At 49.0% G+C, this 13,347-nt stretch overlaps 1 protein-coding gene across 2 annotated transcripts; it reads left to right on the top strand.

The window, feature by feature from the left end:
- Positions 1-229: 229 nt before the first annotated feature.
- On the top strand, positions 230-2,829 carry OTX2 (orthodenticle homeobox 2; the record flags this gene model as incomplete). 2 transcript variants are annotated; one of them, XM_080619169.1, is made up of 3 exons in its annotated part: positions 230-326; positions 721-872; positions 2,209-2,829. In XM_080619169.1, 3 exons carry the CDS (start codon positions 230-232, stop codon positions 2,827-2,829), a joined length of 870 nt encoding a protein of 289 aa, XP_080475295.1. The 2 variants fall into 2 exon arrangements, with proteins under 2 accessions (XP_080475295.1, XP_080475294.1); XM_080619168.1 differs by having other exon boundaries at positions 700-872.
- Positions 2,830-13,347: the final 10,518 nt, after the last annotated feature.

The raw sequence follows: 13,347 nt of genomic DNA, 5'->3' as shown, positions 1-13,347 counted from the left end.
CCGGCTCGACGAACTGAAGGATTGTCGGGGAAAGGCAGCGGGGACAAAAGCTGGGGAGCAGCGAGCTGGCCTGACACCCCCCACTTCCCTCCCTCCTCCTCTTTCGTCTCCGCAGGACCCAGCTGCCCCCCCGGTCCCCCAGCACCGCCCGGGGCAGGCAGGGCGCTCTCTCGGGCGGCTCCCCCTCGCCCGGATTTCGGCCAACTCTCCTCCCCGCCACAACTTTAGCATGATGTCTTATCTTAAGCAACCACCTTATGCAGTCAATGGCCTGAGTCTCACAACCTCGGGCATGGATTTGTTGCATCCGTCCGTCGGTTATCCTGGTAAGCCACGCTTTTCTTCTCCCCACCCCCTTTTTTTTTGCCCCACGGAGGAGGTACGACGTGCCCAGGGATCAGATTGGGTAGGTGGGTTGCGTGGGATTCCCCTTTTTCCCTTCTACCTCACCGTCAACTTCTTATCCAGAAAAAGGTCTGCAAAGAGAGGACCCTGTTCTATCTGCTGAAGGTGGGGCAGATGCTTCAGGCCCATCCTGGGGAGATGGGGAAGAGACATCGGAGGTGGGGTTGCTGCACAGTGGTGGCTGAGGACTGGGTAGGATCGCCCAGGGGCAGGAGAGGGGGGAATTGGGATACCCCCGGGAGAGGGGAGCTGCAGGGATCACACAGGGCTGAGGGGCTGCTGAGTGACAGCCAGGGCTTCTGGCTTCTTTCTCAGCCACCCCCCGAAAGCAGCGACGGGAGCGCACGACCTTCACCCGGGCACAGCTGGATGTGCTGGAGGCACTTTTCGCCAAGACCCGCTACCCCGACATCTTCATGCGGGAGGAGGTGGCCCTGAAAATCAACCTGCCCGAGTCCAGAGTGCAGGTAGGAAACCGGGTGGCACCAGAGCTGTCCCCCACCTCCATCCCGGTGGGGAGGGTTTGGGCTGTCCTGTGCCTGGCAGGGAGGTGAGTGGACTGTTGTAGGAGATGGGGTCAGTCCTGCAGCAACACCAGGCCCCTGTGGGGTGAAGGAGGCTCATAGATGAGGGTTCAGGGAGTGTGGGGGGCAGAGTGTCAGTTTGCTTCTCCAGGGCTGAAGTGTGACCCTCCCTTCTTTCCTGTGTGTTGAGGGGAAGTCATGCAGCTCCTGGATCCCGGATCCTGAGGCATCCCTCTACATCCCTCCCAACCCCGTGGCCCCACTGAGCTGCAGAGGACTCCCCAGCATCTCCAGTCCCCCACACTGTTCCTTGACCCGGGTGCCAAATCCCAGCCTGCCCTGCAGGAGCTTGGGATCCTTGCAGAAGCCATAAAGGATCTCCTCCTTCCCCATGGATCACCACATCCTTGGAGTAGGGCCAGACTGTGATCCCCTTTCACATCAGTACAGACTGGCGGCTTACTCTGCCTTTGAAAGGACTTTGATGGGAAGCCTTGGTGGAGGGGATCCCTTTCCTGGGGCTGGGCTGTGTCTCCTCTCCAAGCAGCCTGCAGGGGCCCAATCTACATAGCATTTTGGAGGTGCTGCTGCCAGGGCAGGAGCACCTTGCCCCCAACACAGATCCAGGACACCCCTGCAGCTGGTTCAGAGCAGCTCCAAAGCCATCCCTCCTGCTTGTCTCCCTGTCAGGCTTCCCGAAGCTGCATCGTGCCATGCCACAGCATGCAGCCCAGGACCAGGATCCCCACACACCAAGTCCCATCCTTCTCTCCACAAAACCTCCCCAGCACCTCTTCTCCACAGGTCCAGCCCCCTTGCTTCCTGCTAAGAGATGGTGAGCTGGCTGTGGGGGTAAGAGTAGAAAACCTCTTTAGAGGGTCAATGAGACATCCCCCACCAACCTCGGTCTCTGTTTCCCTAGTTGTTCCCTCCCTTTCTGATGCTCTATTGTTTCTAATTAAGGGCTTGACTTCAGTAGGTCTTAAATTGTGATTCCTGGGGGTCCCCGTCTGGCAAACAGCAAATAAGGGAGCGCTTCCCCCCAAAAGTGACCTTATTAAACAGTTTGATTTGCTCATTTCCACTTGCTATTACTGCTAATGATCTCAGGGAGGGGGAGCCCCGGAGCTTTTCTTTTCAGCAGCCTGCAGCCCTCCACTTGCTGGGAAGCACTTTTAGTTCCCCTCTCCCTGCTGTCATCTCTTTCCCGTCTTGGGTTTGCCTGCACATCCCTAATATGAGGCTTTTTCTCTCTCCCTCCCTGTGTCTCGGTCGCAAGGTATGGTTTAAAAACCGCCGAGCCAAGTGCCGGCAGCAGCAGCAGCAGCAGCAGAATGGGGGCCAGAACAAGGTACGGCCAGCTAAAAAGAAAAATTCACCAGCCCGTGAAGTGAGTTCGGAAAGCGGGACCAGTGGGCAGTTCACTCCCCCCTCCAGCACCTCGGTCCCCACCATTTCCAGCAGCAGTGCTCCCGTATCCATCTGGAGCCCAGCATCCATCTCCCCACTCTCAGACCCCCTGTCCACCTCTTCCTCCTGCATGCAGAGATCTTATCCTATGACCTACACCCAGGCATCAGGCTACAGTCAAGGATACGCTGGCTCGACATCCTATTTTGGAGGGATGGACTGTGGATCTTACTTGACCCCTATGCACCACCAGCTTCCAGGACCAGGAGCCACCCTGAGTCCCATGGGTGCCAATGCGGTCACCAGCCACCTCAATCAGTCTCCAGCATCACTCTCCACCCAGGGCTATGGAGCCTCCAGTTTGGGCTTTAACTCCACCACTGATTGCTTGGATTATAAAGACCAAACCGCCTCCTGGAAGTTAAACTTCAATGCTGACTGCTTGGATTATAAGGACCAGACATCGTCATGGAAGTTCCAGGTTTTGTGAAGAACCTTTGTGATAACAAGAGAAATCGTGACGAGAACGAACACGCTGGGCTGCACGCTCCAGTTTTAGTCAGGTTTTGGTTAAATTAAAGAGAAAAATAACTCCACGGACAAACAAGCAAACAAACCGACAGCAACAAGAGGGGGACTGTGTTGGTGTTATCTTGTTCAGACTTACCTCCTGCTCAGACGCTCTGGAAAAGGAATAATAAAGAGGAAAACAGAAGAAGAAGGCCTTAAATGGACAGATCATCTAGTGAGCAGAAAACGGACAGACCCATCTGTGTTCTTTCTAGTTTTAGGCAATTGTTGGGTTTCTTTGTTTGGACGAGGTGGGAGACCACCTCACCTACAGGCCAGTTTAAAAAAAAAAAAAAAAGAAAAAAAGAAAAAAAAAGTCTAGGTTTTTATTTCTTTTTTTTTTTGTGTGTGTGTGTGGAAAGATCCTTCACCCAGAGGTTTCCAATGTGTTAGCCAACCCTTGGTTAAAGTATTTGCAATGGACAACATCTCTCTTTTTCTCCCTCCCTCTTTCTTTCGTTCTCGAGCTCATCCAACCGTTTCACACCCAACTTGCTCAAGTTGGCACCCGGAGAACTTGGTTCAGGGCTGTGTGGGTTGTGTGACTGATTGTCCTAGCTGCACTACTTTATTTAAAGATTAAAAAAAAAAGAAGATAATGTTCATAAGGAGTCAATATGTAGTTTTTAAGAGACAATCAGTGTGTGTCTTATATAAATGGTACATCTGTGGTTTTTAATCTGTGCTAGACTTCAAAACTGTGATCTCCTGTATTGTATGCAACTATGAACTCCGCACCAGCGGGAGTTCTGCTGTGATTTAAATAGGTTATAATTATAAGTGAAATTCAGAGCAACTGAATTACCTATTATCATCTTTAAAAAATAATTGAAAAATATATATTAAAAAAAAAAAAAGGAAAAATACCTGCACAAACACGATCGCCTTTCACCCGAGGTGAACTGCACTGAAACTTTTTACAACAAACTGTCTCTGAATGAAAGAGGAAAGACCGAAAAAACCCAACCTGAGGACATTAAACTCCTCTGGAGCTCACTTACTGCTGGCCATGTTGGTAGTAACCATCAAATCCAACAGGACTTTGGGCAGTTGCTCTGACCCGGATGAATTTAAACCAAGAAATTAATTGTCGTTCATGCTTGCAGATGTTGACTGAAAAAAAAAAAGATATATATGCATAAAACTTTTTTTTTTTTTTCCTGGATTTGGCAGATATGTATAATTATATTAAAATGGTTCTAGCACACTTGATGGTTGTCTTCCATTTTAATTGCATCCAGCGAGCGACAGAGAGAGGCGATGCCGTCTACCGCGGGGATTTCTCAGCTGCGGCTGGGACCAGGAGGGTCCTGCTGCTTCTGCAGGGCTGAGACAAAGGGTGTTTGGCCAACAGCTCCCTGAGGTGAAGGAAGCAAAATTAAGGGTGGGATTATTTTATTTTTAATTTTTTTTTTCTAAGGAAAAAAACATTCATTACAAACAGACCCTGGGTAACATGACTTTACCCCTCAGCTTTCCCAGATCTCTTAGAGAGGAGCAATGTGTTTGCTCTGCGGCCTCCCAGGAAATGTGAGTCCCTGGCTGTGTTTGAGGAGAGCCCTAAATTTCTCAGGCTGATCCAAGGAGGACAAGTTGGGATCTGGGAGTGATCAGTCAGGGTTATTGGAGCAGAGGTGCTGGGAAAGGAGGGGGGGCAGGTGTTTAAGCTACAATTTCACAAGTTGAAGCCACAGTGACTGTGATGCAGGATCAGGCCCTTCCCAAGCATCTCTGCTTTTGGTGGCTCTTTCTCTGTCCTTCTCCCTCTTTTTCCCTCTCTCCTGTTCATGTGCACTGCTAGGGTCAATTGAGCTCTGAACTCAGTTTGGATTTAGTGCAGCAAAGAAATGGACCCCTGGAAACAGAGACACAGATAAAAGCATCCAGCAGCATCCTGCTCTCTGTCACCCACCATCCTCATGGATTGTCACCAGTGTCCTCCTGCCTGTGAGTCACCTGGGGCCACCATTGTGTGGCCTGTGGCCACCATCACCCCACCAAGGTCCCCAGAACCAGGGAGCACGAACACCACTATGGTGCCTCTCCAGCTATACCTTGGCTTTGTATCCCTGCATCCCAAATGGGCTGTCCTCCTCTGCAGGCACCACAGACCCTCTGCTTCCCACAGCAGCACTTATGGTCCCAGCCACTGAGAGCAAAGATCAGCCTCTAAAATAAACATACTGGCTGGCTCTGACTGAAGGCAAGCTTTTACGTTGCTTCGTGTTTTGTCAGTTAGAGATTTTCTCATTTATTCTTTTTAGTGGGAGGATATGTACAGGGGAGGTTTGAGAAGCAGAAGGCAACGTGGAGGCTAAGGCCGCTGGGGATGGCTTGGCTGGGTCCCCACCACTGGCTGCTCCCAGGCAACAGCATGGAAAGTTTAATTTCTCCACTGATTTGATTCAAACCAACAAAGTTTACCCCCCAAAAAAACCCTATTCAAACAATATATGCTTGGAAAAAGAAAGCCCTTGCTGAACTGGGGCGCAGCATCCCACCTGCCTGAAGAGCTCTTTGTTTTGTGGGCTTTTGATTTTTTTTTTTTAAGCCTCTTTAAAACCTCTTTTCCCATTTTGCTTTTCTCCTCTTATCTTTTACTTTTCTTCCCTGAGTATTTCCTTGTCTGTTAGGGATGAGCTCCTCCAGCTAGTGCTCGGTTTTATCAGAAAAGCCAATTCATGGCAGGAATTTCTCTGAATTTCCCCTGGCTTTTTGCATTTTCCACATTTTCTCTACCTGTTTGTTTCTGATTTTGATTTAAATGGGCACTTGCATGGGCAAACGGCAAAATCCCAAGGTAAACTGGCTAGCACAAAGTATTACATAAAGAGGGTTTGAACTTTCATTTTCATTTTCATTTTTAATGTTCTAGATCTCCCTTCCAGCTGAATTTGTTTCCTCTGAACTCAGTCTGTGGGAGGCAATTCCGGATACAATAAAGCCGAGGGAAAAGCTATCAATTTAGTGTTGGGAAGCCAGATTTAGGAGCAAAGAGCTCATTAAGAGGGTGTTTGATTTGAGGTGTCTCAGCAGCCCCCCCAAATATAGATATATGAATCCTCTTCCTGTTCTCCAGGGTGACATTTCCCACCAGTGGAAAAAAAAAAACAACAGACAAACAATAAACCAAACAAAACCCAACAAAAGTGAAAAAGCAGAAAATCAGGAGGGAAGTCTTGAACCAACCACAACAAAGCTGCTTCAAATACCAGCTCCAGCTCCTCTACCTGCTTCCTGCCTGCACCCTGTGCAATGCCCTGTCTGTACCCTGCCTACTTCTTGTCTGATCCCCTTTTGCTCCTGGTCTGTTTCCTTGTCTGATTTCCTGTCCTCTGGCCTGCCTGCACCTTGCCTGATACACATTCCTACTCCCTGCCTGACCCCTGCCCACTCCCTGCCTGCTCCTTGCTAGCATCAGCCCACATAGCTTTGTCTCTCCGCAGTAACAAGCCCTTACTCAGAGCGGTTCTGCTTCCATCCAAGGATGAGCCAGCCCAAGGAGCCCCAAAACAGGGACAAGTTTTGGGGTGACTGCATTTCCATAGGAGCCCACGGCTGGGGAGCACTGCCAGGTTCCAAGCATATGGGAGAGAGCTACTAAAAAAAGATATTTAGAGACTCATGGCAGAGATTCACCATCTGGTGCTAGGGGGGCACAGGGACCCCTGAAACTTACACTCACACCCCTGGCACTGCACTTACCTGGGGTTTGGGTGGTGGCAGGAATAGGGCTGGAGGGCTGGGTATCAGTTTGGGTTTGATAGGGCTAAGTTTGTGTCTGTGAAGGTTAGAAAGAACATTGGGAAGGTTGGGTATGGCCGCACCTTGAGTATTGTGTCCAGTTCTGGGCTCCTCAGTTTAAGAAGGACGTGGAAATGATTGAGCGCGTCCAAAGGAGGGCAATGAGGCTGGTGAGGGGCTTGGACCTCAAGCCCTACGAGGAGCGATTGAGAGAGTTGGAGTTGTTTAGCCTGGAGAAAAGGAGACTCAGAGGTGACTTTATCACTCTCTACAACTGCCTGAAAGGAGGTTGTAGACAGGTGGGGGTTGGTCTCTTTCACCAGGCAGCAACTGGCAGAACAAGAGGACACAGTCTCAAACTGCGCCAAGGAAGGTACAGGTTGGATATTAGGAAGAAATTTTTCACAGAAAGAATAATAAAATATTGTAACGGTCTGCCCAGGGTGGTGGTGGAGTCACCATCCCTGGATGTGTTCAAAAAGAGATTGGATGTGGCACTTGGTGACATGGTTTAGTCGAGGTGTAGGGCATGGGTTGGACTCGATGATCTTGAAGGTCCCTTCCAACCTGGTAATTCTGATTCTGATTCTGGTTTGGGGATTGGGAGAGCTTGAGTTTGGACTTGAGTTTGGGCTTGGTTTGGGTCCTGAACCCCACCCAATTTTAGGGACTAAAAAAGCTCCCAAGCTGTGTCCACCATTTCCCAAAGAGCAGAGGAGGACAGATTCCCCCAGTACCTGAGACCACGCAGGGCTAGGGGTGCTGGGGAGTCAAATCTGGGAAGCAGCTCACTGTATTTGAGGCGAGCCATGGCCACATTCCCCACATCCACCCACCACACACATATACACACAGAGCAGGACTAGAAATGCAGATTGCACCAGTGCTCGGATCATGCGTATGCATACACGGATCTAGTATACTAATGCATACATACTTGCATGCCTATAGCATAAAGGCCCACACAGTGCATATCTATAAATGCATGTGGCACCAAAGCATATGGCATAAATGCACATATTGATGCATATTGTCAACATTTATTGCACAAATGCACATACTGGTGCCTACAGCCACTGCCTGCAGGTGTGAGCAGTACTGCCGGTGGCAGTGGGTGTGCTGGGGTGAAAGGACAGGGTCCTGGAGGGCCAGCGGGGCCATGGCATGGGGTCAGGGTTGGGCTGGCACAGGGCTGTGCAAGGTGAGGCAATGGGAATGGAAGGAGTTGCGTAGAGGAAGAGAAGAAACACAAGGAAAGGAAGCAGAAGGAGAGGAAAGCAAGGATGGAATGACAGGTGGATCAACAGGCAGAGAGATGGATGAACAGATGGAAAGAAGGAAGGGAGGGAGGGAGGGAGGAGTGGAAAGGAAAGGAAAGGAAAGGAAAGGAAAGGAAAGGAAAGGAAAGGAAAGGAAAGGAAAGGAAAGGAAAGGAAAGGAAAGGAAAGGAAAGGAAAGGAGAGGGCAGAAAAGGGAAGGAAAAGTGCCATTTAGCAGATCCCTGTTATTGCTGCTGTACCTCTGCACTGGGGTAGAGTGGAGGGAGGTGATGGTGGTGGGGGAAAGAGGTGGTGACGATCTAGATAAATACATAAATGCCACACAAACTGTTACAATCTGCTCTGAGAGTCAATTTTGACTTTTAGGCTCATGAACCATTAATAAAAATCTCCTTAAACAGCTCTCAAAAGCTGTGATAGCGGATTACAAACTCCTAATGGATATACTGTATGATCAAATATTCTCTAAGCAGCAAGTTCTAACATACCAGGGGTGGCCAGGGCACCTGATTATCAGCTTATCAGCAAATACTTCTTTGCATGGGATGTGCCAAAAAGTAAGCATTTCCTTCAGCATGATCCCTTCACCATCTTCATGTAAATAGATCTGGGAACAGCCTTGTGTTGTCACAGGATGACTTGTGGCAACAACATCCCCATGTGTGTGTTCACACACTGCTACTGTCATGGGGCTTGACCCTGGTTTCTGGTTTCGCTGTTAGGGATGCAGAGTTAGAGGTACCAGTGGGGACTTCCCTTCAGGCTCCCAGTGCTCAGAGAAAACACCTTCCATAGTCTTGAATATGTCCTGGTGACACTCAGCCCTTGCTAGGATCAAGCCACTGTACATGATTTATAATTACTTGGTAATTTAATTTGGAAGGCTGAGGTAGCATCATTATAGGGAGAGCTAGAGGAAAGGAGGTGCCTGCCTCTGTGAGACCAGATACCTCCTTACAGAGATCCCTAGAGAGCTAATTGCTGGAAAAACTGGACAGTATTGTTGTTTTCTGGCTTCAAGGAGGAGCTGGTTCTCTCCCTGCCTCCTTTTACATGCTCACAGGTAGGGACCCTGATACTTATTCTCGCATGGATACTGATAATTGAGAGGTGCAGTATTGCTGCCAGAGCTGCTGTTGCATCATCTAACCCTCCATGAGGAGCAACTTGCTTCACAGAGCCCTGAGCCTGGGAGGCTCTGGGAGCAGGCCGGAGAGGGAGGAAAGGGCATGAGGGAGCGGGGAGGGCAACTTACCTTCTTTATGCTTCAGAAAGTATATCCAAAAAGTCCTTTCTGGTCTGTTACCTTTCCAACAGGGACCACATTCTGTGTGCATACAGCACCTAGCACAGAGCAGCTGCAGGACTAGTAGCAGTGCTTTCACCCTCCCTTGCCATTAATAGCAGCTCAGATGCTGGGAGATGATTTCACACACACTTTGCTGAAGTAGTGACACAGGTGAGTTTTCAAGACTTGGAGCGTTTTTGGCTTTCCCAGAGAAGGTTGTGAGGTCAGAAGGTCGACGCCAAGAAGAAATTTCCTACTGACCTGCTTTGATTTACTTGTGACTTTCTGTTAAGGCTTGTCAGGTACTTTGTGTTACCAAGCATCAGCCTTCCGACACATTGAGGATGTTCATGCTGAGTTACCTTTCTCATTCCTCCCCTGTGCAGAGGGCAGAGGCAGCTCTAGTGTCCACGGTGTGTTTCCCACCAGAGCAGGGTCCTCCTGCATCCTCATTCCCTTCACAAGTAACAAATTGTTTTTGCTTTCAGATGTAGTTTAAGCAGGAGAAATACCAATTTATATCCTGATGTTACTGTTCAAAGCAGTGTGTCCTTTCATCCATGAGAGTTGGTCCCTTCATGCCACTGTGGTGGAAAGACAGGTAACTGCTCTGCTGTGTCTTACTGATTTCTGGGGACCCTGCGGACTACAGCAACTCCTCCGCAGGATATGGGGCTGCAGGTTTGACCCCTTAGGATAATAAGGCTCCTCTCCATTAGGGAAATACCCAGAGAAGCTCACCTGGGGAGTTACTGAAGGCTGATCTGGGTGAGGGTATTGCCCAGGGGCTGCAAAGCTGCAAAAAGGGGTGGCAAGTTGTGAGGGTGTTCACTTGGTGTTGCACAGAGGAAGCAGCACTGGCTTGGCTTTATTTAGCATTTTTATTAGCAATGTGAAAGAGCATGCAGGCAAAATTTTTAATCACTGAATCGGCAGAGCTGGTGAAGGGAGAGAAGTGATAGAAAAAAGCATCCAGAGTACAGAAAGCTTGTGGAAAAAAAAGCAGAGCTGGACAGCAAAGGGCAAGCAAATGCACCTGGAGAGATAATCAGAGTAATTCAGCATCCCTGCAGAAGGAAGGTGTTTGGAAAACTGGTCATTCATGGGCTGGTGAGTTCTAAGCCCTCCCAACAACTGTGAGGTTGCAAGAACTGGGGTGGTGGGATGGTGGGAAGGGTGATGGAGTCTGGTTGGAATCCAAAAGGCTTCAGCACTGGGTCAGTGGGGGGAAGAGGGCAGGGACATTGCCACTGAAACCCTGGAAATACCCATATCAGGTGGGAGAGGAGATCTCTACTAAAATCATGTTGTCCAGGACAGATCTGAGAGCTGGGCAACAGAGATCATGGTACTAGCGGTATGGGTGGCCTGTGCTGCTGTGATTTGTATTGTGGTAGGACCTCCAGGCTGTAGGACCTCCAGGCTGACGGCTCATCCAAGACAAGTGTGGCAGAAGCATGGCATGCTATCAGTGTCTGGCCTTTCCCATGTGCATGAAAGAGCCCATCTGCAGTGGAACAAGGCCACTCTCCCACTGCTAGCACAATGCTGGGATCCCCAAAGCAATCCAGTTCTGAGAAACATCTGGCAATAATTTCCCAGAGCAGTTTGGGTCAGCCCTGCTTCATCACTGCTCTTACTGTTCCTTTTTGGCCATCTTCTTCCACTGCCTTACTGCCACAGGGACCGGGACACAGTGCCAACCTCTCCAGGTGTGCAAACTATCCGTCTCCTTTGGCAGGTACTGCTGGGGAAACTCAAACTGCTAGAGGCTGCCAAAGCTCATTTCTGAGTCATGGCCTCCCATATGAATGGGGAGAGAGGTGACTGCAGAAGGGGTCATAGGAGGGACATTGAGTCTCTTTCCCTGTGTTTTGGGGGGAGCCTTCAGCATTTTTGTGCCAATGGTTGGATCATCCAGGTCTGCTGCAAGTCTGTGATGTTGCTACGTATGGCGGTGGATTGATTGAAAATTCATAATGAACAGCATGCTGGAGCCATTTGGAATTTGATGGTAACAGCTGTGCAGATACAGAGGTTACCCTGTGGCATTACACTGGCTCCTGTAAAAACCAGACCAAAATTAGAGCCTCACTGCCTCTATTTAATTACTTGTACTGATGTAACCACATTGAAATAGTCCTTATGTGTCTTTTTTTCCCATGGAAAATCCTAGTCTAGACAATTATTTTTTTACCTCATGGCATCGCTGGCCAGTGAGGGCTTATTGAGACTGCTCTCACCACCATACCATCAGGTCAGAATGTGATAATCAAAGGCAGAAATAGCATCAAGTAGCACCCTTAGGTGCCAAAGGATATGCAGGTCTCTCCCTTCCAGGGTGACTCTGCAGCACCCATTTTTCACACATCTCTCCTAGGGCCTGTATAGGGTGCAAGAAGGCCACTGTGGCTGCAGACCGCTCTACCTGGCTTTTATGCTTCTGTCTGCAGTACCTTAATTGCCTCAGCATTTGCCCAGATACTGCAGCAGAGCTGTTATGACTTGGCCACAGCCTTTAATGTTTGCTGCAGGAAGATGTGTGGCCCTCTCTAAGACTTCTGGGGGGCTGAGATTTTCTAAATCCAGGAGCTGAGCCCTGTAGAAGGTATCCTTAGCCCAGCTGGGAAGGGAACAAGTGGAGATAACTCAGGGACAAAGGCAGTGCTTACGGCTGGCAGGTCCTGGAGGTCCACTGGTGGTAGGAGCAGAAGCAATTTTCTTTGCAATCTGCATTGGACTGAGGGCTAGCACTGTTTGTGCTATGTTTGTGAGCAATTTTTGTGTCAGGATGATTAGGGGAGCCTGGAGAGACTTTAGCCATGGACATCATGTTTGCTGGGTCCTGGACAAGGCAGAAGGGTCAAACAAGGAACATTTTCCCAACCCACCTGGTCATGCTACACATGGGTGGGTTGGATGAGATGAGCCACTGGGTTGGCATTCCTATGTCAGACACAACCCCTTGATGGAGCATGGTGCAAATCAACCAGTTGTGTCTGCCACTTGAACACAGAGGAGCTGAGGTGTTGCAGAGGCAGGAGATGGGCTGAGCTCCATGGGGAGGGGGAGTGTGAGACAGAAATCAGCTGCGTGACTCCCCGGCAGCACTGAAGACGTGTAGGTCTCCTGATAATCAGGGAATCCAGTGACGTTTGTGCGTTCATACTGGGAATATGTGACTGTAAGTGTCCCCATCAGTATTAACAGACAGCCTCTTTACTCGTTCCACAGTTTAATAGACAGAGATTAGATATTATATAGAGTCAAATTACTCATGGAAACCAGGCATGATGTGCTTATTTTCCATTTGCTTTCCAATCACAGAAATCCACAAGCAGCGTTAATTCTAGAACCAGCCATACCAGCCTGTTTTAGGAGCTTTAAAATTAAAGCAATCACAAGGCTGCCCTTAAGTTTTCAGTGACTTATGTAGGAGACCAAAAACATGAGAACAAAAGGACAAATGAAAACCTGGGGTTTCAGGCTGAAATTCAGCCTTCTTTTGGTTTGTACCCAGAGCATGTGATTGAGTCAACTTTCCTGTGTCAGGAGAAGGGAGGAAGGGGGTTGTTCTGATTATATCTAATTTCCTACCTGTTTACTGTAGGCATTTGCATAATGATCGCCCTGCAAAGAGTGGTTAACATATGCTAACACTGATTCTTGAACCCTTTAAAACACAAGCCCCATGCAGACTGCTGCTGTTTACAGCACGTCTCTTCTTCCTGATTGCATCCCAGCAGATGTGGCCAGTGCCTGCCTCCACTACCTGAGATGGCTGGAAGCCTCTTCCAGATGTCATCAGGACAGGATGCAAAGAGATAAATACAAAATGGTATTTTTTCATCCATAAGGAAAAAATCAGAGGGCTAGAAAGAGATCTAAAGGTCTTCCAGGGGTCATTTTCTATTTTAGTTCCTTGTGAGAGTTGGGCTTGTTCAGCTTGGAGAAAAGAAGGCTCCAGGCAGACCTTAGAGCAGTCCAATAAAGGAGCCAACAAGAAAACTGAAGACGGACTTTTTACAAGGGCATGTAGGGACAGGACAAGGGGGAATGGCTTGAAACCGGCAGAAGGTGGGTTTAGATTAGACATTAGGAAGAAATTCTTCCCTGTCAGGGTGGT

Source organism: Psittacula echo, assembly GCF_963264785.1.
Source record: "Psittacula echo genome assembly, chromosome: 5".
Lineage (NCBI taxonomy): Eukaryota > Metazoa > Chordata > Aves > Psittaciformes > Psittacidae > Psittacula > Psittacula echo.
The sequence above is the reverse complement of the archived record's forward strand: the minus strand, read 5'-3'. Positions and strand labels throughout refer to the sequence as shown.